Consider the following 25,391-nt stretch of genomic DNA (forward strand, 5'->3'; position numbering starts at 1 on the left):
TTGCTCTCTTTCCTAAAATTAAAACTTAACAGTAAATTCACTGTCAGTTGGAGATGTGTTATATTCAGTATGAAGGCTGAGTGCTGAGACTTCCTACTAGGTGTGATCTTGGCTTCAGTACTCTTAGGAGTCAACTCACCAACCTAACTCCCGAGGTATACTCCTGTTTTTGTGCCCCTGTGCAGCCAAAAGCACATCTTTATATTGTTGAGGTGAATATGTTGCTTTTGGCAAATACTAGTCTTTTGTCAGTCGAAATGCCACAGTTTTTACATCTAAAAGGGAAAAAATGGTGGGAAACTTCTAGAATTTGTGTGGGAAGAGAATAACGTCTGCTTCCGGGATTCCACTTTTTTTGGACAATTTTAAGCACTGTGTTGAAAGAATTTTACTTTAGGGGACTATATTGCTCTTTCCATCTCAAACGTTAGCAATGCTCGTTGTATTTCCTATGAATGGTCCTGCTATTTCTTGGGACATTTTGCCGATGGGAGTGATTTTCATCATCCCGAACCTTGGTTGAGTTTAATTCTAGTTGTCATGTTGGCTCCTACAGTGACCACTAGAATTTGGCTTATCCAAAATAGGCTGTTAACAGAGTATTTCATTGATGAAATGTGCATGCATTGGATGAATCATTTTTTTATGATTCTGTTCTCATGTTGCACCCCAAATGATATTGTTCCCAAAAGTATAAATTTCATTTGCGGATCTGAGATTTTTTTCAGGGAATAAACATAACTACAGAGGTTCCACACAGCTTACTTAGTTGCTCACTACAACTTTTACTATTTATAAGTGCATATTGTTTCTCACTCAGCCAATTAATTTATCTGATTTAAATATTCCTTTATCTAAGGTATAGAGGGCTGTGGAGGCTCAGTCATTGTGTATTTAAAGGCAGAGATTGATGGACTTCTAGATATTAATGATATTAAGAGATGTGGGCATAGTGCGGGAAAATGACAATGAGGTAGAAGATCAGCCATGATTTAGTTGAATGGCGGAGTAGGCTCAAGGGGCTAAATGGCCTTACTGCTCCTGTTTCCCATGTCCATAAGGTAAGAGTCTCTTATAGATCGGGGGAAAGTATCAAATCATCTAATGGTTTGAATTTCCAGGGGAAGGAAGGGAAACAAGGTAACCTTTCACTACCCTATCATTATGGATTGTTGTAAACCTTCTCATATAACTATAATTACTATATATTCTTAAAAAATGTATATTGCGTTTCCTTTTGGCTGCTGAATTTGGAACCATTTTCACACTACCCTTTCACATAGAAAGTGATAATTTTAACAGTTTCTGCATCATAAAAGTAATTAAAGTATATTTTCATAGGAAATTTGTGGTGTTTGAAGTCTTGCGCGAAGATGAGTTTTCTCCACTGAAGAATGCAGATAGTCAGTATGGGAAAGACACGCCTACAACAGCACGCCATGCGCTGATGTCCCTGCACCATCGTTGGGTGCTAAATGCAGGTGGACACTTTGTTGATGAAAATGGAACAAGGATTCCTGCAATTCCCAGGTATGTAGTTAAGCAAAGTTTCTGCTATAAAGAGTACCCTCCTTTGGCAGCATCTCCCAAACCTGTGACATCTGCTACCTATGGTGCATGGAAAGCTTATCAGCTCCATTTTTAAGTTTGGTTCAAATACAATAAAAAGGCTGCTTGTTTAGAAGCAAGAATCTCTAGAAAAGTTCTAGAGCACACTTTTAGATTCAGAATAAAACGTGGTAACTCGCAGCAGCTCACCAAGGCTCCTTAGACAGCACCTTCCAAACCCAGGACCTCTACCACCTGGAAGAACAAGGGCAGCAGGTGCACGGGAAGACCATCACCTCCAAGTTTCACTCCAAGTCACCACCTGACTTCTATACATTGCCGTTTCTTCTTCATCACTGGGTCAAATTCCTGGAACACTCTACCTAACTGCATATTGGGAGTACCTTCACCACGCTGACTGTAGTGATTCAAGAAGAAAGTTCACACCATCTTCTTAAAGGCATCTAGGGATGGGCAATAACTACCGGCCTTGCCAGCGATGTCTACATCCTGAGAATGAAAATATATATATTTTTAAATTATTGACGTTTTGGGTGGGCAGATGAATCCCTATCTAAACAAACCCATTTCCCAAATATAAGACCTCACCTTTCAAGCTTCCAATGTGTGCTGCTTTCTTCAATGTGGTTTTACACCACTACTCATCTGTTGATATAAAATTGAAAGTAATCAACAAAAATCTTGGGTCTCTGATCAGCTGCTGTAACATTGGTGATCAATCAGCAGAAACCCTGTTTACATCTGTATCAGGGTCTACCTACTGGCTTCATCTCCCTGCACTTTTTGTTCCTGAATCTTGTAAAGGTGCCATCAATAGATTGCTACAGTACAACAGAATTTCATTGCATAAGCTTCAGCACCTGAAACAGAGACTGTTTTGTAATATGAGGAAAGGCAGAGATTTCAATGCAGTAATCTATTTTAAATGTTTATGACAATTATCTGAACCCTGAGATTGGATTGCAGATTTCCAGTTCACTTTATCTGTGATGGGTGCATCTTTGTGTCAACATTGGTTCAGTATGGACACTAAAGTTTAGACTTTCCAATTGTTGTCTTTTAATAGCTTTAGTAACCATTAAACATAAGTGGGTATCACTAGTGTCAAAATATCAGTAATCTGAAATCTAGGCACAGTTGTCTGTGCGTTACGTGTACGTGATATATGGTTTTACATTCACGCAGAAGTAGCTGATGTTGATAGCATAGCCATAAACAATTAAACTAAGCTTTTATTTTAATATAGCTTCCCAATTAAGTTAATTTTAACAGTTGTTAATGTATAAAATATTTCCCAAGCCCCATGTGGCTACTTCATACCTCAATGTAACAATCCCTGTGTATGTAGTGTGGTAGCAACTCATGGTAGACTTTCACCATTCTGAATTCTCAAGCATTTTCCCAATTTCTCGGAAACTAGCCATAGCATACATCATTATAGGCATGTTGTATAGAAATTTGAACTTCACATTCCCAAGTTTGTGAAGTAATGCGAACAGATAAAAATACTGAACTGTTTTGAGTTTATTTTCCCCAACTGATGTAGATCTGTATTAAAATGTCTATGTTCTGACTGCAGATAAATTGATAAATTTAGATAATATCCAGAAATCTATGACTTTGATTTCTTTTTACAAAAACTTAATGAACATTGAATGTTATGCTAAGTTACTTACAATTGTTTTTATGATGTCTACATTCTGTTTGAGGTGTCTGGTGTATGAAATGTGTGGTTTGAGTCTATTTTCTAACTCATCATTTGAACAATAGACTAGCCAGTCTAGTTTACTACCCAGTTATAAAAAAAAATGCACAATCTCTTGGGAGAGGACGAGGAGAAACTTATCATGAGAGAAAAACCCTTGTTATCCATCCTTTATCGTGGTCTTTCAAAATCTTTTAAAATGGAGGGTGCTTTTTATTGATTCAATTTTATTTTAACCCCAAATTGATTTGTAACATTGTGGTTTTGTTGCATTTTATTTTCCCATTAACTCACTTTTTCTTCCCATGTGGCAGTTCGACAACTGGAATGTCAGAAGCAGTCACTGCTGTTGTCAATGACAAGTAAATATCTTGGGTTTGGTTTAATGCATGGTGATGGGTCGTGGCTGCTTTGATGCTGACTTTAAAAAAAAAACACTGTAGAGAAAGACTTGCCTTTTTGTACTGCCAGTGTGTAAATGCTCATAAAGCAGAGCAAGATTCTATTAACATGCTTTCTACATTTCATTGTAGTATTTTAGGCCTCTACTATGAACAGTAATATTACCCTCTGAAAATCTGATTAACAGCAAGGTTAAATGGGCATGTATAGATTGTGTAGGATCCACTATTTCTGTTATGCAAGTCCAAATTTATCATCCTCTCATTGTGATATAGTTGTGCAAAGAAATCTCTGGAGATGCCTTAAATGCAGAAGAGCATATGTTCCCTGTGGCTACACAATAAATGAGACAGTACTTAAGAGTACATGAGGGGTAATCACCACAGATCTGATCTGAGTTATGTTGTTTTTACAAAAACTCTATATTCTTTACAGATCATCCGTCTCTTTTTTTTTAAAAAAGTAATGCCTTGTACTTATCCACTGATATTCAAGATATCAGGAAACCAAAACAGACATGCTCTTTTTTTTCAGTTTGTTCTTAATTTGAGAATCCTTTGTGCTTTATTTTTATTTTGCTTGACGATTCACTGTTTGCTATCATTCCATTCGTGAGTTTTCACCTCCTCAAACCACTGAATTATTGGATTTGGCCCACTTTTTCAGATTGGTATATTCATTTTTCTCAATTTTAATTTTTTAAAATTGTGTGCATTAATACAGAGTAAAGATAATACCATTGAACGTAAGAGAATAGTCCATGCCCATGTTTTCATAGTGCAGTTCTTTAATGCATCAACTTGGTTTAGACATTGGCAGTTGCGGGTAAATGCTGGCCTTTAGATTGGCAGTGAAAAGACTAACTCAAAACAAAGGTTGCATGCATGAACACTTCTTAGCATGTTAACTTGAGTATTGGTGGTTGATTTTGAGCTTTTTAATTCAGCAGTGCTATGTCTTCTAAAGAATCTATCCACAAATACATCAATCAAAATTCCCTTTTAAAATTACATGTCATTTATTTGATTCCTTTAGTACTGAGGGTTACTGAATAGAAAATGGGATTAGAGTGCACTGATACTCCACAAAGTTAACTGAAGGCCAAATTCACTTTGGGTTTCTTAAACTTAAATCCAATTGATCTTCTAACATTATCACATTTCTTTTAATTGATTGTTTAAGTACAAGGAGACAGTTATTAAGACAAGAGTTCTCATTTGCCATTCTAACTTGTAAGCTGATTTGATTTTTTTTTAACATGCTCAATGTAACATGTTCCCTTTGCTTACAATTTTGAGGTTTTAATCCAACTGCAGAAGAGCACAGTTGCAGAGGTCTGCAATATTGCTCTGAAACCGTCAAGTTGTTAGGGGTTTTGCAATCACTGTTATCCATAGTGAATGAGATCACTTGATTTTAGCATCACAGGGAAGTGGAGACCACTGCTGTGTGACATCAATTTGTTATGTAAATACTCACTTGTAGTTCTAACTATCTCCAAATGGGGGGTATAGTTGTTTACAATTCTAATCCAATTGTCTTTTTCTGGTTTAACTTGAGTCTTTCAAAGTTTATTAAAATTCATTTGGAGGCTTTATTATGTGTTAAAAGCTAGTAATGCAAGAATTGTGGTGATAGATTCTAAGGAGACTTGGTATTTGCTGGGCAAGTTTTAAATAAGTTGCTGAAAATTATATTCTACTTTTTCAGTCTAAAGGAGTTGACAGATCTTCCAGTCAAATGTGAAATTTCTGCACTTGTATCTTATGCTGGAGAGGTGAGTCTGTTCGTTTAACACAGAGAGGGAGTGATCACCTCTAAGTGAATCCTGCAATTATAAAGAATTATTGTGAATTAGTCAGTTATTGAAAATAGTACAAACTACAACACCAAATGTGGTATATAGTCCAACAAGTCTTGTATAAAGCTAAGAAGTTTCAGCTTTGAAAACCTTTTTATTGATGTAACCTACTTTTGTATGAAGTAGCCAATTTAGCCAGAAAGCCTACCGTGATGAACTCCTGCATATTTTAAACTTTCAGCAATGGCTATCTCTGAGCTTCTGAGTGGGTAGGATTAATGCATTCATGTGGTGGTAGTGGACTGAAACTTCTCCAGGGCTAGTGTGAGGTGAGTCCCAGGAGGCATCAGCTCTGTGGAGATCTTGCAAAGGCATCAAAAGGACATGTTTTTATTGCTTCTGAGAAAATTGTGTGTGAGTCCTTCTGATAGAACATTATATTGTAGTGTCCTGGAAGAAGACACAAGAAACTAACCCTTTGCTGGAACTTGCCTCCCTGCTTCTCCATGGTCTGCCCTTTGAAAGGGTTGTCCATTATGGTGGCTTCCACCCTGCCTCAGCCCCTGCCATATTACTAAGTGCAGCTTTCTGTTGTGGTCTGTTTTCACTTCAAGAACAAAACTTGGAGGAGGGTTATAACATACTGACAAGTTACATTGAAGAAGGGTGAGAGAGAAACATACTTTATGTAGGTAAGGAGGAATAGAAGCTTGGGAGCTTCCAGGGGAAGGTTGAAAACAGAAGGCTTTCAGGACCTCTGCAAGAGAGATTGTGAGGTATTGGGCTGCACACAGCAACTATGGCCCTATCTTTCAGTTTCTCACTAAGTTCATGAACTTTTTTCAGGCCAACATCCGTGGGCTTTGGACAGTAGAACTGAAATTGGTTTCCGCACAGTGGCGCCAAATTACACCAGACCAAATTGGCATTAACTTGCTAGTAATAGCCTTTATCTCCGTGTTAATGCCAAAGCTCCAGCTGCTGTCATTTTTAATCATCCCTTGCCTTGGGTGGCTAAGGCGCTAGCCTGTTTCAAGTGGTTAGGTTTCTTGCTATTTTTGGGTGCCAACCTTCTCTATGATCTCCATAAGGAGATCTCTTTGTAAGGCAAAGTTGTGCAGTATGCACAGTCCTTGAGACTCTAGCCAGAATAGTTAAGATTTCCAGTTGTATGCTTCATGATGACTGGTGGCAAAATGGGCTTTGTTATAACAGTGCTCATCTGGTGTCCTGATAAGTTGTACAAGTATCAGTCTTTGCTGTAGATGGTGACCTTGATTTCCCAAGATCCACCAGGATCCAGGAAGGACAGGCAAAAATGAAAAGGAGATGGTGTTGTGCTGATGATGAGGGATGGGATCAGTACATCAGTAAGGGAGGATCTCAGATTGGAAGAACAAAATGTGGAATCTGTTTGGGTGGAGCTAAGAAACTGCAAGGGCAGCGAACATTGATAGGAGTTGTTTATAGGCCACCAAACAGTAGTGGTAGTGTATCAATCAGGGGATTAGAGAAGCATGTGGCATAGGAATACAGTAATCATGGGGACTTCAATCACTTCAATCTGCATATAGACGGAGTAAACCTAATGAACCCGAATGCTGTGGAGTGTGTTAGTGATGGTTTTCTAGAGCAGTATGTTATGGAACCGATGAGAGAACAGGCTATTTTAGATTTAGGATTATGTAATGAGTAAGGGCTAATTAATAATCTTGTTGTAAAAGAACCTTTGGGGATGAGCGACCATATTATGATAGAATTTTACATTATGTTTGAATGTGAGGTAGTTCAAACTGAAGCCAGGGTGTTAAATTTGAACAAAGGAAATTATGACAGTATAAGGAGCAAATTGGCTGAGGTGGATTGGGAAAATACATGAAAGGTATGACAGTACAAAGGCAATGGATAGTCTTTAGAGAAATATTACTTAGTTTACAGCAACTATACATTCCTTCAAGGCACAGAAACCCAAAAAGTAAAGGCAGTCAAACGTGGATAACAAAGGAAGTTGAGGATTGAATAAGATTCAAAGAAAAGGCCTACAAAGTCACCAGAAATAGTAGTAGACCTGAAGATTGGGAGGATAATAGAATACAGCAAAGGAGGACAAAGAAACTGATAAAGGGAGAATAGAATATGAATGTAAGCTAGCAAAACATATAAAAACGGACTGTAAAAGCTTCTGCAAGTACTTAAAAAGGAAACGTTTGGCTAAGACAAATGTGGGTCCATTACAGGCAGAGTCAGGAGAATTTATAATGGGGAATGGAGAAATAGCAGAGAAGCTAAATGATTACTTTTGTGTCTGTCTTCACTGAGGAAGATACAAGAAATCTCCCAAAATTAGAGATACAAGGGATTAGGGGAATGAGGAATTGAATGAAATTCATATTAGTAAGAAGGTTGTATTGGAGAAATTAACGGGGCTGAATGTTGATAAGTCCCCAGGACCTGATATTCTACATCCCAGAGTGTCGAAAGAGGTAGCTCTGGAGATATTGAATGCATTGGTGATTATCTTTCAAAATTCTATCGATTTTGGAACGGTTCCTGCAGATTGGAAGGTTGTAAATGTCACCCAACTATTTAAGAAGGGAGGGAGAGAGAAAACAGGGAATTACAGACCTGTTAGCCTTACATCAGTTGTTGGGAAAATGCTAGAATCTATTCTAAAGGATGTGATAAATGTATACTTGGATAATAATGATCTGATTGGGCGTAGTCAACATGGATTTATGAATGGGAAGTCATGTTTGACGAACCTGTTGGAGTTTTTTGAGGATGTTACGAACAGAATTGATAAAGGGGAGTCAGTGGACATGGTATACTTGGATTTTCAGAAGGCTTTTGATAATCCCCCCCCTACTTGTGGTTGGTTAGCAAAATTAAAGCACATGGGATAAGAGGTAATATACTGGCATGGATTAAGAATTGGTTAACAGGCAAAAAGCAGAGAGTAGGAATAAACGGGTCATTCTCAGGATGGCAGGCTGTGACTAGTGGGGTACCGCAGGGATCAGTGCTTCAGCCCCAGCTGTTCACAATATATATCAATGATTTGGATGTGGGGACCAAATGTAGTATTTCCAAGTTTGCGGATGACAGAGAACTAGGTGGGAATGTGTGTTGTGAAGAAGTTGCAAAGTGACTTCAAGGGGATTTGGACAGACCTAGAGAGTGGGCAAGAACATGGCAGATGGAATGTAATGTGGAAAAATGAGAGATTATCCACTTTGGTAGGAGGAGCAGATGGGCAGAATATTTCTAAAATGGTAAGAGATTAGAAAGTGTAGGTGTACAAAGGGACCTGGGTGTCCTTGTCAATAAGTCACTGAAAGCTAACATGCAGATGCAGCAAAGAGTTAGGAAGGCTAATGGTATGTTAGCCTTTAACGCAGGAGGAATTGAGTACAGGAGTAATGAAGTCTTGTTTCAATTGTATCGAACCTTGGTTAGACCTCACTTGGAGTACTGTGTGCAGTTTAGGTCCCCTTACCTTAGGAAGGATATTATTGCCATAGAGGGAATGCACGAAGGTTCACCAGATGGTGGGACTGTCTTGTGAAGAGAGATTGGGGAAACAGGGCCTGTATTCTCTAGAGTTTCGAAGAATGAGAGGTGATCTCATTGAAACCTACAAAATAATGAAAGGGATAGACAGGGTAGATGCAGCTGAGATGTTTCCCCTGGTTTGGGAGCCTAGAACCAGGGGACACAACTTCAAAATAACGGGGAAGCCACTTGGGACAGAGATGAAGAGAAATTTCTTTACTTGGAGGATTGTGAATCTTTGGAATTCTCTATCCCAGAAGTCTGTGGAAGCTCAGTCATTGAGTCTGTTTAAAGCAGAGATTGACAGATTTCTATATACAAATGACATAATGGGATATGAGGATAGTGTGGGAAAAAGGCATTGAAGTAGATAATCAGCCATGATCATATTGAAGGGTGGGGCAGGCCCGATGGGCTGAATGGCCTACTTCTGCTCCTATGTTCCTATGTTCTTCCCTTGCTGTGTCAAAGAGTGTGAGTGAAGTGCCTTAAAATTAAAATATTTTGGCGGCTGCCTGCAAAGTAAGTATTCATTTGTATGATGCAGTATTGCTGGTCACGAATGTGCTGGGCATTGTGTTGAGAGTGGTGTCCCTTTAAGATCTTAGTATGCTAATGAGCCAAGTACCAGGATGCAGTCATGTGACTACAAGCCTGAATCTCACTGCAACTGTATTACCTAGAGGCAGGTTCTGTAAATAGTTAGCTCTGTACTGTATAATAGTTTAGCTGTAATAAACATGTTTGAGATCTTCAACCAACTGGACTCCACGCAGCTCATTTATGTTGCATCAAACAAAATAAAAAGAACTCATTATATGGTGGCAGCTTTGGTGAGAAGACAAAGTCTCAGATTGAAGACCACAGGTCAAACAGCTCTGAAAAAGACCTTTCCTACAGTCAGAAGAGAGAAAGTTTAAAAAAGGACTGGCTCAAACAGTGGGGAAAAAAAGCTTGCCTCAAGCTGTAGACGACAGCACAGAACGACAGGCTGCAAATACATCAGATGACTCTCTCTCACTCTCCCTCCTTCCTCGGCTGGTCAACATCGGTGCCATTACAGGAGGCGTCTGACAGCAAAAAGCACGAGAATCCTCTATTCACGCAGATTGTAGCTAAAGATCTAAAAAGAAACAATTGAACCACTCGAACGCTGCAGAGCCTTCACTCACTCAGCCAAAGTTTAAAAAGAAATCATAAAACCACTGAAGTGGGAAGAATTGCCTATTGAATGGCTGTATAAACAAACTCAAGCACACAAAAAAGAGCACTTGAAATGCCTATTGCACAGCTGTGTAAACAGACAGATCAGAGTGCTGGATGCTAGCTAAACAGATAAGCACAGCTAAACGCCTGCTCCTGTCAATCAAAGCAGCCAAGTGAGTTTCTTAAAGGGAAGGCAGTAAGGCAGTACCGAGGCATAGAACAAGTCCTAAAGCAAGTATTTAAGCAAAGGAACAGTAGAAAGATGGGTACCAAATTTCCCAGCATGAACTGGAAAGCCTTGGATATCCTATCCGAAGTCCAACTGTTCAAACAAAGAATGCAGTTATGCTTCACAGACCAAGTAATTGTAGAACCCGAAAAACAGGCTGTGAAAATACTAACAGCAATTGTAAATGAGGGATTACACAGAATCAATACCTCAGGCTTATCTGACAAGGACCAGAAAGATCTCGCAAAGATATGGAAAGTGCTGGAAGATCAACTCCAATTAAGAGTGATTTTTCAAATTCACCGCCTAGAATTGATGTCCTACAGGCAACAGCCACAGGAATCAATAGACCAGCTCGTCAGTAGATGCTATAGTAAGGGCAACGAGTGTGATTTCTCAGAAACTGAGATGCCAGAACGACTAATGGAGTTGGTGATTGTATCAACACGCATTGAAGCAATTCAGAAAGATCTCTTGGGGGGAAAAGAAAGGTCACAGCCTTGAAGCACTGCTGGAAAATGGCAGGAAATACAAAGCCATTGTTGCTGGATGAAAACACCTGCAAGCTCTAGGTGCAGATAACAGTATCGGCACCATAACCAGGTCAGAAAGAGCAAGCAAACAGTGTGGTAAGTGGTTGTCCCACTCAACACGACATTGTCCTGCATTTCAAGATTTGTGCAAGGCATGTGGTGCAAAAGGACAGTGGGCCCGCCTACGTAAGAAAGCTGGCTCAAAAGACACAGCCAGAAGTCACGATAGAACACAAGCAAACAGAAAACAGAGCAACAGCAACAAGGAAAGTGCCAGAGACATGCATAATGCAAGCCGACACATGAAGTCACCAGCGAAACAGACCTGAGACAAGACCCAGAGAGAAGTAATTCTCAGCGAGAAGACGAACTGACGTTCCACATTGTGAACCTGACACATCATGTTGTCGAAGTCAAACAACTGGAAACTTTCACCACTATTAACATCACATTCCCAAAGAAATTTAGCAAACATACACTCGGGGTCAAGATTGACACCAGCACTAGTGCAAATATCCTACCGTCCAAATCCTCAAATATATATACCGGAATCGTTGGAACTCAATGATACAACCGACAACTGCCGAGTTATCTGCATACAACAGGTCACCCATCCCTTGCGGTGGCACATTAACAATTCAATGCAGATACGGGAACATGGCATGGAAACCGTAATGAGTGGACCAGCAGTGCTAGGACTACCAATGTGTAAGTACCTCAACGTCATAACTACCCACGAGGTCACCAAGGTACCCATTATAGAAGAGACCAAGCGGGACTGACATATGAGGAGAGATTGGGTTGGTTAGGATTATATTTGCTGGAGTTCAGAAGAGTGAGGGGGGATCTCAGAAACCTATAACATTCTAACAGGACTTGACAGGGTAGATGCAGGAAGGATGTTCCCGATGGTGGGGGAGTCCAGAACTAGGGGTCATAGTCTAAGGATACGGGATAAACCTTTCAGGACTGAGATGAGGGGAAATTTCTTCACCCAGAGAGTGGTGAGCCTGTGGAATTCACTACCACAGAAAGCAGTTGAGGCTAAAACATTGTATTTTTTCAAGAAGGAGTTAAATATAGCTGTTGGGTCTGAAAGGATCAAAGGGTATGGGGCGAAAGCGGGAACAGGCAACTGAGTTGGATGGTCAGCCATAATCATTATGAATGGCGGAACAGGCTCAAAGGGCCGAATGGCCTACTCCTGCTCCTATTTTCTATGTTTCTGATACCCGCATTGAGTCAGTCCACGACCTACAGCAAATGTACCTGGTCAGGTTTGACGCCATAGGAAGCTTCAAAGGTGATGCCGTACTGCACCTTGGAGAGGATGCAATTCCGTCAATCAACCCTCCCAGAAAGAGCAGTGTGCACATACAAGAAAAGCTCAAGCACGAGTTAGATGGCATGAAATACAATGGCATCATCTGTTGTGTGCATCATCACACAGACTGGTGCAGCTCAATCAGATCCAACTGAAGAAGGATGGAGCAATCAGGGTATATCTAGATTCGAGGCCTCGAAACCTCTCTCTAAGGAGATGCCCCCACAAGATTCCAACATTAGAGGAATTGAATTCAAAGCTCACAGCAGAAAAATTCTTCTCCAAATTGGATGCCAAACATGGATATTGGTGAATACATCTAGTTAAGGAATCTCAAGAAGTCACCACCTTCAGGACACCATTTGGAAGACACTGCTTCCAGATACTACGCTTCGGCTTATCTGTCAGTCATGATCTGTTTCAGCAATGTATGGACAGAATTATAGAAAATGTGCCTAGCTGCATTTGCATTGCCGATGACATTGCAGTAATGGGCAAAACCAAAGAAGAACATGATCAAAATCTCCATTCCCTGATGGCAGTAGCTTGTTGCAAAGGGCTTGTTTTTAACAGCAAGAAGTGTCAGGTGAATGTAAGTCAGATCAATTTCTTTGGCTCCATCTATTCCAATTGCAGAATCCATCCCGACCCAGGCAAAATCGAAGATGTAAGGCATATGCCTACCCCACAAGATGAGGAAGACCTCCAGACATGTCTTGGCACCGTACATTCCAAATTTTGCTGACAAAGCATCATCGTTGAGATAGCTCTTAAAAAAAGATGTACCATTTGTACGGCAGGAGGACAATCAGCATATGTTTGAGTCTCTCAAAAACATTGTCAGCAGAAACCCGTACCCTGCTCTACTACGACCCAAGGAAGAAGACAATCCTTACAGAAAGGGCTAGGAGCGTGCATCCTACAGGATGGCAAACCAGTTGCATTCAGGTCCAAATGTTTATCCTCAGCACAGTGCAATTACTCAAACACAGAGCAGGAAACGCTTGCTCTGGTGTTTGGTATCACAAGTTTCCACACCTACCTGTTAGGCAAGCAGCTCACAGTGGAAACTGACCCCAAAACACTGGCGATGATCTGGCACAAACCATTGACAAGCGCACCACCTCGACTGCAGCGACTCTTAGTGAAGGTACAGGGGTACGACTTAGACGTCCGCCTCAAACGGTACTAAAATGGTCACCTCAGATGCACTGAGCAGATTGCCAAACCTGAGCAAGAATGAAGACGTTCTACTGGAACTACAAGTGGACAGCTTAATCATCAAGGTGAAAGATGTGCTCAAAATCGACTTATTGCATTTTTTCCAGCACAAATGTGACCATTTGCAATCAGAAACTGGAGAGTCATCATGGAAGGCTGGCCTGACATGGTAAAAGAGGTGCCAGAAACCCTCAGATGCTTCAGGCCTCACAGAGATGAACTCGGTTTCCTGAAGAGGCGTTGCCTCTCCGAGAGGACATCTTGTCACAACTTCTTCACCAAGGCCATATGGGCAGAGAGCGAACGAGACGACTGGCCAGGGATCAATAATGACATCGAAAGGTTAGTGAGGGTGTGTGAGGATTGCCAGAGCCACCAGCCACAACAATGCAAAGAACCTTTACACCCTCACGAGATTCCGTCAGTCTCTTGGTCCAAAATTGTCATTATTATCAGTTAATGGAGAAGACTTTATCTTAGGCACTGACTATTTCTCCAAATTTCTAATTGTCAGACAGGTAAAAGACACTTCAAGCGCAGTTATCACAAGTACGTTGGGCTGAATTCTATCAGCCCTTTGCCGAAATCGGCAGCAGGCAGGCTGCATGCCAAAGAGTTGCCTCAATTCCAAGCGTGGCTCATTTAAGTAGCCGGGGCAGGCCGCCACAACCCCCCGATCACATGGAGGGGGCAGGCTGTCAGTATCCGGCAATGGCATCAGCTGCTTATGCGCTGGCGCTGACGCCATTTTTAAAGGGCTGTCGGCCCAACCGGGACACTTAAATATTTAAAGTGAAATTGAATTAAAATAAATAAATACATTTCTTTTGCCCCTCTTCCACCTACCCAATATCAATTAAATTAATTATTTGCCCTCCCCCACCCCAAAAAATACACATCTTCGCAATCTGACCCGCACCCCCCCCCACCCCCAACCATACAGTACAAACTTTAAACTATAACCCTTTCCACCATCCCCTACATCCATGACGTACAGTTGACCCTGTTTTTCCCCCCACTCCCCGCACTGAGAAACCTACATCCTCCCCCTCCCCACCAGTGTTGCACCTCATTTCCCTGGATAGGGATCCAAAGGTGTGGCGGTGCCTGCCGCCCAGGTGAAGATCACAGCGGGACTTCAGGAGGCGAAGGGAGACTCATTAATTCAGGTAATTTAATGTATTTAAATAATTAAATGGCGGTTCCATCGCCAAGTGCCATGAGGCCTCACCGCCACTGGCAATATCGGGCCATGCCCTGCTGGTGTTGAGGTCCATGGCGGGCCTCATCCAGGGCCATCTTCAAGCCCGCAGCCATAGATCCTGACGTCGAGGCCTTGATAGAATTTAGCCTGTTGAGTGCTATCTTCGGTGCACCTGAAAAAATCATTTCTGACAATGGGCCACAGTATATGTGCACCAAATGTGGCGTAAACCATGTGATGTTCTCACTACATTACCCTAGGTCTAATGGTCTTGCCGAGCGAATGGTTCACACAGTCAAAGCACTTAACCTAAAGTGTAGGACAACGAAACAAGTTTTTCATGTTGTCGTGCTCCATCTCAGAGCTTCACCTATGGATATGGGTTTACCGTCACCAGCAGAGATCATGTTTGACAGACAAGTGCGGACTGTACCAAGCCATCAACTATCCAAATTCTCCTAAATGCAGAAGACACTGCTCGAAAAGCAAGGGAGAATCAAGATGGTGCATGACTGACACGCAGGGGTGGAACTACCTTAGCTACATGTAGGACAAAAGGTCAGGGTCATACACCCCACAATGAAACATGGTTGCCTGCAGAGGTGTCAGGAGTGTGCGGTGAGCCTAGGTCTTGCGAGATTATAACATCTAGTGGAGCAGTGTTGAGAAGGAACCCGAAGCCAACTGAGAGAAGTGTGCAGTACTCCAATTGCGCACGGCGGACTTGAGGGAGCACACTCCGATGGTGGGGGTGTGACAGATCAACAGTACAGCAGCCAAGGCATTGCAACATGCCTGCAAACCCAGGACAACCAAGGGTGAAATCCACATCCCCAGAAGGTTATACCTCAACCAGATGTGGAAGAGTTGTCAAGCCACCAAAACGATATATGGACTCTTAAGCTTCTACATTTGTAAATTTCACAATTTGTATCCATGTGTAAATAATGTTGATATCCAATTTTGTATTTTTTACTTTTAGCATACAAGACTTATCTTTGGAAAGAAAGGGGATGTTATGTGATGTGATGTCCCTTTAAGATCTTAGTATGCTAATAAGCTAAGTGCCAGAATGCAGTCATGTGACTACAGGTCTGAGTCACTCTGCAACTGTAACACCTAGAGGCAGGTTCTGTAAATAGCTCTGTACTGTATAATGGTTTAGCTGTTTGAGATCTTCAACCAACTGGACTCCACGCATTTCATTTATGTTGCATCAGACAACATAAAAGAACTCATTACAGGCATTGAGGGCAGTGTTGTTGATAATGGAGTTGGCCAAGGGAGAGCCTTTAGCAGGATAAGGGCAATATATAGCTTGTTGAACCTTTGGAGTATTTTGGTACTCTTAAAATTGCAGTATCCTGTCATGCTGCTGTTAGTTGTCCAGGGGAATGTGGAGATGGACCATTGATCAGGTTGTAGCTTGTGGCATAAATGGCTTCCTTTGTGAAGTGCAGCCTCTGCAGTCAATGCTCCAGAGTCACATGGAAGTAGCAGCATATCACATTCTATATTCTGAAGTGGGAGTACTGGCAGGTGGGTGGCATATCCATTTTGAAGAGTAAATTCCAATATATTTTGTAAGTTAATTGAAGTTAAATTAATTCTACTTAAAATTGTAATTATAATTATTGTATTTTAAATTAAGAAATCAATGAGTGTTTTAATCTAATCTAATGTACAATTCAATATTATGAACATAAAAACAACTTTTGCTCAAACAGCAGAAGACCTACAGTTCATTCAAGAATCTTCCTGATGACCAAATCTGGCGTAAGATTATCTAATTCTGGCAGTATGTGAAAGCGAGGAAATTAAGAGTTTGAAAAATTGTTTCTCTTCCAGTTAGAGACATATGGGATTTATTGCAAATTTTTTCCACTTGTCTAAAAGCCATTTTTGTCACAATTTTGTTGCAAATATTTAGTGGCTTTGAACAATGAATTCTGAAAAGTATTTGTGCAGTATGATTAATTTAGGACAGACTGTTGAAACTTGGTCTTCCTCCCAACTTTAAACTTCACAACAAAAACAGTTTCTATGAACATACCAAATGTCATATAAGGCAAAACCTGAACCCTTATGAGTACAGTGAATAAAATAGCATACCACAGGACTATAAAATGCCCGAAGCCACGTGAGATAACCCCCACATTTTCCTGTCTGTTCCAAAAAGCTCTAAGTACCATGTTGCCTGACAGTTCCTAGTGTCTGGAGTCAACCTGGTACAAAGGAGGATGGTTATGGTTGTTTGAGTCCAATCATCTCAGCCCCAAGATATCACTGCAAGAGGGCCTCAGCAGCAACTGCTTCATCCATGATCTTCTCTCCATCATAAGGTTAGAAGTGGAACTGCTTGCTTATAATTGCATTGTGTGTTCAGCTGCATTTGCACATCAGATAATGAAGTAGTCTATCCTGCACGCAGAAAAACATGGATAACACCCAGGTTTAGGTTTATAAGTAACATTCGGGCCATACACTTATCAGGCAATGACCATCTCCAACAAGATAAGAGCATAACCATCTCTTTGGCATTCAGTGGCATCAGACCCTGGCTGGGTATTCTGCAGTGAGTAGCCTACCTGACCCTCCAAAGTGCTGTCTACTACCTACAAGGTGCAAGTCAGAAATGTGATGGAATGCTCTCCACTTGCCTGGAGCTTCATCAGCACAAGAAGCTTGGCACTAACCAGAACACAGCAGTCTGCTTGATTGGCACCCGATTCATTGAATTAAACATCTACTCCCTCCACCCTTAGTGTACCAGCGCTGCAATGTGTCCTATCTACAGGACACACTGCAGCAACAATCTACTGTAACCACTCTACAACACAATGGACTGGATTTTATGGGACCCCTGAGATGGGGTTAGAGGCGGGGCGGGGCGGGGGGGGGGGGGGTGGGGTGCAGAAGGCCCATCGCTACCCAGTCGCCAAGCAATTTTGCTGGGGGTGGGATAGGCTGATGGCGCTCATTCCCCCCCCCCCCCCCCTCCCCACCAACGCCAATTGAGGCCCTAAAGTGGCCAATTAACAGCCTCTTAAGGGCCTCTTTCCCCGCCCGACGCCCCCCCCCCCCCAGCCGCTGGGATTTAACCAGCGTGTAGGCGGCCACCTTGTAATACCAGGTGCCCTCCCTGCGGGCTTGGTGGGGTGGGGAGTGGTGGTTCCTTCTCCGTGGGCAATCCATAGCCCTCAGAGGACCCCCGCCTACAAAACTCCACCTTCAGAGACTCTCCTCCCCATGGACTTCCCGTTCACCACACCCCCTCCCCCCCACCCCTGCCAGGGCCTTATAGACTGGCCCCGGCAACCTCGCCTCACTTACCTAAGGTCCAGGGTCCAGCAGTGGGCCTGGGTCCAAGGGCTCTGCAGTGCCCACAGTGGCCACTGCTCCCAATCCCCTGTGATTGGCCGGCAGCTTTTGGAGGCAGGATCCTGTCCTTAAAGGGGCAGAGAACCTGGCACCAAAAACCTCCCTTCCAGCACAACGGAGAATTGTGCAGGGAGCGTGGAAAGGCACAGGTAGGGATCCCCCCGCCTTTTTGGCCCAGCACTGGGAATCCAGGCTCCTCCACAAAATCTAGCCCAATGCTCCTTGAGTGAGACAAAGTTGAGAACTCTGTGGCTGCGAAAGTTCCCATGGAGCCTTCAAGGCATATGATGGCTTTTAACTCTGTGAATCAGCCTTTCTGTTACTATTGGGGGAGGGTGTGGGGTTCTGGCTAAGACTACCAACTGGTTGGAGGGATTGTTCATGTGGCATTGGCATCTGATCGCATAGTGTCTGCAAATGGTATTGCATTTACCCTGTGAAGACTAGAATCCTAGATCCACAGCAGCAGCTGTTCAAGAATCTCCAAGCACCAGGAGGCCATCTGTGAACAGGGGAAACGAAAGGTGCCTGAGAGATTGGTAGCGTGGAAGCCAGACATAGGAGGAATTTTGATTCCACCAGTAACTAATGGAAACTCTCTGAAATTGTACCGTTAACTAATAGTAATACTGATACCACTCCGGTTCCCCTCATAAACAACAGTAATATAATAATTCTGATAGTTTATATGTAACTGGTATTAATAGTGCAATGGAACTCCGTTCCCTAGCTACCCACTCCATGCCGCTCCCTGGCAAATGTCTGAAACTAAACCAGACTGTTAGTAACCTTGGTGTCATATTTGACCCCAGATGAGCTTCCAACTACATATTCGTGCCATCACTAAGACCGCCTGTTTCCACCTCCGTGACGTCGCCCTTGCCCCAGCTCATCTGCTGCTGAAACCCTCATCAAGCCTTTGTTACTTTTAGACTTGACTTCTCCAACACATTGCTGGTTGGTCTCCCATAATCTACCCTCCGTAAACTTGAGGTCATCCAAAACTGCTGCCCATGTCTGAACTCGTACCAGGTCCTGTCACCTTTGTGCTCACTGGCCTGCATTGGCTGCTGGTCAAGCAATGTCTTGATTTTAAAATTTTCATCCTTGTTTTCAAATCCTTCCATGGCCTTCCCCCTCCCTATCTCCAAAATTTCCTCCAGTCCCACAACCCTCCAGGATATCTGTACTTATCTAATTCTGACCTCTTTAGCATCCCCAATTTTAATCACTCCACCATTCGTGGCCATGTTTGCATTGCCCTGGTCCAAAGCTCTGGAATTCCCTCCATATGCCTCTCTACCTCGCTTTCCTCCTTTCAGGCACTACCCCTACTTCTTTGACCAAGCTTTTGGTCATCTGACTACATATTTCTTTATGTGGCTCAGTGTCTATTTGGTTTGCTCATGTGAAGCACCTTGGGATGTTTTACTAAGTTAAAGGCAGGATATAAATGTAAGTTCTTGTTGTAATGCCCTGATATCCTATCTGGAACAAGTGGTAATCTTATTTCACTGATATTCAGCCTGTAATTACAGCCTCGATCTCCCTGTATTGCAAAAGGTGCTGTTAGGATTCCCAGTCAAGGCCATTCTCTTATCTCCTTGCACTATGCTCCAGACTCTGGTTCTGTGTGAAGGTGAAAACATGTAACTCGGAACCTCAGTCAGAAGCTGTCTGTACTTGGAATTCACACATCAAAACTGGCTGGCACAGGCCAAAATGAACCAAATCGAGAGATCACCCACAGGGCCTCCTTTACCTCCGACCCGGCTGAACCTCAAACCTCCAATTTCCTCCCAGTCTCTCCCAGAGCTTTCATCCCCTGTTTTCTTCTTTCCTAACCAGTCTGCTGTCAGTCTCTTTTCCCTGCTTCCTTCCCCAGTCACATACTTTTTTTTAGAAAGGCAAGACCCATTGCCCTGCCACCAGTCCTTCCTCCTCGCTTTCCCCCCCACCTTGCTCCCACCTCCAGCATCCCTTGTGCTCTGCCCCAGCATGCCTCACTCCCTGTCCCAGCATCCATAACTTTCTCCCCCAGTGCCCTCCCTCCCGCGCCCCTCCCCAGTATCCCTCCATCTCGTGCCCCCCAGTATCCCTCCATCTCGTGCCCCCCAGTATCCATCCCACTTGCGCCCCCCAGTATCCATCCCACTTGCGCCCCCCAGTATCCATCCCACTTGCGCCCCCCAGTATCCATCCCACTTGCGCCCCCCCCAGTATCCATCCCACTTGCGCCCCCCCCAGTATCCGTCCCACTTGCGTCCCCCAGTATCCGTCCCACTTGCGCCCCCCAGTATCCGTCCCACTTGCGCCCCCCAGTATCCGTCCCACTTGCGCCCCCCCCCACGTCAATCCCTCTTCTACCCCCCCCCCAAGTCCCTCCCTCTCGCGCTGCCCCCGCGTCCCTCCCTCTCGCGCGCTTCTCCCCCCCCCCCCCAGCATCCCTCGCCCTCATGCCCTGGGCCTCCTGTGCTCTCACTCTTTTTCCCCGCCCCCACCCCGCTATCCCTCCTTCGCCCCCCCCCACCTCACTAGCTGTTCCTCCCCTGCACCCACCCCCTGCCTCACTCGCGCTCCTTTTCCCTACCCCCACCCAACAAGAAAAGGTCAACTACTGTGTGGTAAATGTATTTTTTCTTTAAACATTCTTGAGAATAAATTCATTGCTCTTATCTTTTTGCACTCACGGGTCTCCAGTATGTAGAACTTAAACTGTATGTGTAAAGTTATACTGTGCCATGACTGCCTGCCATCTTTTTATATTTATGTGTAGCTTCCAATTAACATAATTGTGGCAAAATTTTGGATGTTCATCGAGGGAGTTTTTGAAATGGAATAGCTGGAATGTCTGCTGTATCGTGCTTTAAGATCACTTTTAGGGATCAGGAAAGTTGTCCTGTGCTGCATGGACAGCAAGAACCATTCAAGGTTCTGGGAACATATAGGCAGTGTAAAGGTATTGTAGATTCTCCTAACTAGATCAACAATTAATTGGACTGATCTGAAAATGCAATAGAATACTTAAATAAAATTTTTTTTCATTAAATTTCATTCTTTGGCAAGCGCCAAAACATTTTGATACCCCAGTAGCTGTATGGAGCATTCCAAGTCCCCACACAATGGGCTGAACTTTGTTCTGCCCATGTAGACGGCATGGAGGTGGGGGGGAGGGGGGAGGGGAAACAAAGTGGCAGGGGACACTGTTCCTGCCCCCTGCCATTTTGTCCGAGGCAGGGAAGACCAAAGACGGACTAGCCATCACAGCCCAATTAGAGCCCTTAAGTGGCCAATTAATGGTCACTTAAGGACCTCTTCCCATCTCCATTTCAATGTATTAATTGAAGGCAGAAGGACCCTGCACCGCGGGCAGACGCGCCAGGTAAAGTCTGACGGCCTCCTAGCAGGGTCAGGGGTGTGGTCCCTCCTTTGGGCGCAATTCAGAGCTCCCCAAGGACCCCCCAGCCCCATTGCCGGGGCCTGCCTGATTGGCCCCAGTGACCCCACTTGCCACTCCTGGGGTCACCTCCAGTCTTCCCATGCAGGGTCTCGTGCAATACCGGCAGTGACCACTGCTCCCAGTGGCACTGCCAGTACTGCAGAGCTGCCAGCCCTCCGATTTGGCCGGTCGCTCTGGAGGCGGGAGCTCGTCCCTTAAATGGACGGCGTCTCTGACAATGGGCAGTTAATTGGCTGCCTGCTATGTGACAGCAATGGTAGTCCAATGGAAGACCGATGCGGGGTCTCTCCCCACCTTCCGGCCCACCACTGGGACCTCCATTGCCAGAATGAAATCCGGCCCAATGTCTTGGGCTAGGTGCAGAATTAAATTCCTCTCTGCTTTCTTCTAACAATGAGGGAATGACTTCCTTTACATGCAGCAAAATTGTAAACTCTGTACTTAAACCATTTCAATTATACAGAAGAAATCATCTCATTATGTCCCTTAACCCCAGTATCAGAACACCCTCTAGTACAATTGTTTCCACTTTCTAGCCCAGCTGCCCCTTTGACCTATCTGAATGAGGTTGGCAAGTTTGTGTCAGTTCTGAACTATGGGCGTGTTCAGCCCCTGCAAGGAGCTCAATTAATGCTACCAATATTTAATGCATGTGGGATTCTTCTAAATGGCAGATGGAGAGGAAGACTTTTCCATTAATCTGGGTTTAATTTCAATGCAGAACTGAGAGGACATGGTTCTAACCCATAACACTACCCTGAGAATGTTTTTAATTTCATATGAGTGGCACTATTCTCATCCTGCTCATGCAACTACACAATCCCATTGCTGGAATTAAAACTGAAATTTGTGTTTCAGGGTCTGGATAAATATGTTGCAGGCAAAGACTTCCGGCCTCCGCTGATTATAGATGAGAAAGGGGTCCGAGAATTGACTGCGAATGGGCTCTAAAGTGAAACATACAGCAGAATATGAGGATCCTTTTTAAAGTCATCTTTTACAGCAATTAAACTTCATGACAAAATGTAACTAGGATCATTTGTACGTTGTTCAACACTGCAGGCCACAGTTATAGCCAAACATGTCTTAAATTATAATTTTAAAAAAATTATTTTCTTTGAAAGAAAATTTTAGTAAACTATTTTACATTTTTTATATTTAAATTGTGACTTGCATTATTATAGGAACCGGTTTATTTTTTCAGTAGAATGGTTTTTTCCTCTGGCTATAGTTAAATTTTTGTAAGTCTAAATGTTAATATTTCACTCAAGAATAAATTGAATATCTCAAATTAACTAGTTGATAAAACAATGTTACAGAATAATTGATTTGAATTTTTTAAAACACAGCCCTTGCAATAATTAGAATATCATTTTGAGTGATGGTCCAACTCAATTGCTGCTTTAATTTGTGGGGAAGACCTTCAAAATTCTGATAGTTACAGCACTTCGAGTTTTGGATCTTGTACTTGTGATTAAACAAATGACTGTTACTGATGTGTTATCATATGTATATATATATATATTTATATATACTGGTCTGTGTTCTATACAAAGGGTTTCAATTGGTTCTGGGATATTTATATTTAAAACTGAGCCTTTCAAGCATAATTTCCACAGATTGGAGTTGGTCTAAAAAAGTTACTATAGCCCCACATAGGTTGAATTTGCATTGTAGCTTGCAGTCTAATTTTATTAATGTCTGTTCTGCCTGACCCATATTCTCCTTCAGATTCATCCTGGGCCAATACCCTGGCTTGTTAGCACAGATTCAACTTCTCTACTGCAGTACTTGCAGTAAGGAAATGTGCAAGAACAACTCCCATTAGAAAAAAAATAGGATCCTTTGAAGTCTGTCTTGGCCAGATTTAAATTTTGTGAAATAAACCTATCTTGAACTGCGTAGCCTGTTGTTGGATTCTAAAGTTATGTTCTAAAGGTGCTGCCCATTTTCATCTTATTGTGCCAATCGTGAAAATTATCTTTCTAATGTTTTTGCTCTGTATTGCTATTGATGGTACTTTTTATTATTAAATTATATCTTCAGAATGTTCAATAATGGGAAAAGATGTATTGTCACAGAGAAATTCCAAATATATGGCTTTTGCAGCGTTAGCAAATTGATCTATGTAGCTGATTTTTTGTCGAACACTTTTTATAGTGAATGATTATTTTAACAGTCAAATAAAAGCAGATCTAATTTTTTGTTTGCTTATTAATCTTATTTATAGTTGTTGAGCTAGTGACTCCCTTAGAAATGATTATTCATAATTCTGCCTTTTAAAGCAACTTTCAGTCAATGGGTTCCCTCCTGCTGAAACATAGGCACTGATATTAACATGGAACTGGGATCTGAGCAAGTGCTGGGAGGGGTCAGCAGGGGAACAACGAGGAAGGCTGTGAGACTTTCGCATTGGTGGGTGTAATACCGATCTGCATGATGCAATTTCTCCTCAACTATTTAAAAACCCAAGTTCCTCTGCAATTTGGAGGAGTTGATGCATTAAATGAAGTCAAGTGGAAGTAGGAATGGAATCAGGGAGAGCAAAGACGCGACCCGATTTAATGAAAGCATCCCTTTAAGTACTGCTGAGTACAATAAGGGCTTGAATGGAGCTTCACCTTAAATATAATGACAGAATCTCCTCTCCAGAGCAGGTTACTTGAACACCCCGATATTAGCCACGATTAAAGATTTCTCAGCACAGAAACAGGCCATTCGGCTAACCAGTCCATACCACTGTTTATGCTCCACTCGAGCTTCCTCCCATCCTTTCTCATCTAACTTTATCAACATAACCCTCTATTCCCTTCTTCCTCATATGCTTATCTAGAATCCCCTTTAATGCATCTATCCTATTTGCCTCAACCACTTGTGGCAGTAAGTTCCATATTCTCGCCTCTGTCTAGGTAAAGAGTTGCTTCTGAATTCCCTATTTGATTCCTTGGTGACCATTATTAATTTGATGATTTAATTCCTGACCCCCTCCCGGCCATCATGAGGGTGGTTAAATGACCCTTTAATTTATCTACAAGTGTTACGTTTGGCTCAAATTAGCACTTTCGTCACCGTGTCAGACATTGGTCCAAACTTGACTCGACCCAAGACTTGACCACATAATCTGAGTTGACATTTCAGTGCTACTATTCAGATTAGATGCTAAACCAAGGTCCTAACTTTCTGTTCAGCTGGATATAAACAATTCTTTGGCATTATCAAAGGAAGAACATGGAGCTACATGGAATTACATAGAAAGTACAATACAGAAGGCTGTTCAGTCCCACCAGTCCACATTGATGTTTATCTCTGTACATAAGCAGTCGTCCTAAACCTAGTGCCTACCCTGTTCCCATCTTTCTTTATTCCATTTTCCTTAAAACACCTATCTAACCTATCATTAACTGTTGACATGGGCTGGGAAATCGCTAGCACTACTGCTGCACCATTGTAACTTTGCCACAAGTACAGCAGATATCCCAACAGGAGAGGCTCTGAGGAATTTTCTGGCAATAATCTGTACTTCAATCAGTAACTCCAGTAGCACTGTTGGGATGAGGAAATACAAAAGACTTGAAAAATTGGGGCTGTTTTCTTTAGATCAGGAGAGTATGGTGTGATTATATAGAAACCTTTAAAGTTGTAAAGGATTTAATGAGTAGATAGAAACAGACTGTTTCCAGTGATTCATTCCCTGTTCCACCTCTTCATAACCCTCATAGTAAAACAAATTTTTTCCCCCCACTGTCTTTAATTTCAATTTAATTGTTAAATACTGAAGTAAAATACACCATTATTCTACACACT

The 25,391-nt window shown here is 42.6% G+C and overlaps 1 protein-coding gene across 3 annotated transcripts in view; it reads left to right on the forward strand.

Moving 5' to 3' along the window:
• Positions 1-23,791, forward strand: part of uap1 (UDP-N-acetylglucosamine pyrophosphorylase 1) — an 80,785-nt gene extending 56,994 nt beyond the window's left edge. Inside the window, exons 7-10 of one of the 3 annotated variants that reach the window (XM_068037743.1) lie at positions 1,342-1,530; positions 3,589-3,636; positions 5,387-5,453; positions 22,446-23,791. In XM_068037743.1, the coding sequence (XP_067893844.1) occupies positions 1,342-1,530; positions 3,589-3,636; positions 5,387-5,453; positions 22,446-22,538 (397 nt within the window). In that variant the 3' untranslated portion in view covers positions 22,539-23,791. The remainder of the gene's footprint in view (positions 1-1,341; positions 1,531-3,588; positions 3,637-5,386; positions 5,454-22,445) is intronic. The other 2 variants (XM_068037744.1, XM_068037745.1) reach the window with 2 other exon arrangements.
• Positions 23,792-25,391: the final 1,600 nt, after the last annotated feature.

The sequence above is a fragment of the Heterodontus francisci genome, chromosome 8, assembly GCF_036365525.1.
Source record: "Heterodontus francisci isolate sHetFra1 chromosome 8, sHetFra1.hap1, whole genome shotgun sequence".
In the NCBI taxonomy this organism is placed as follows: Eukaryota; Metazoa; Chordata; class Chondrichthyes; order Heterodontiformes; family Heterodontidae; genus Heterodontus; species Heterodontus francisci.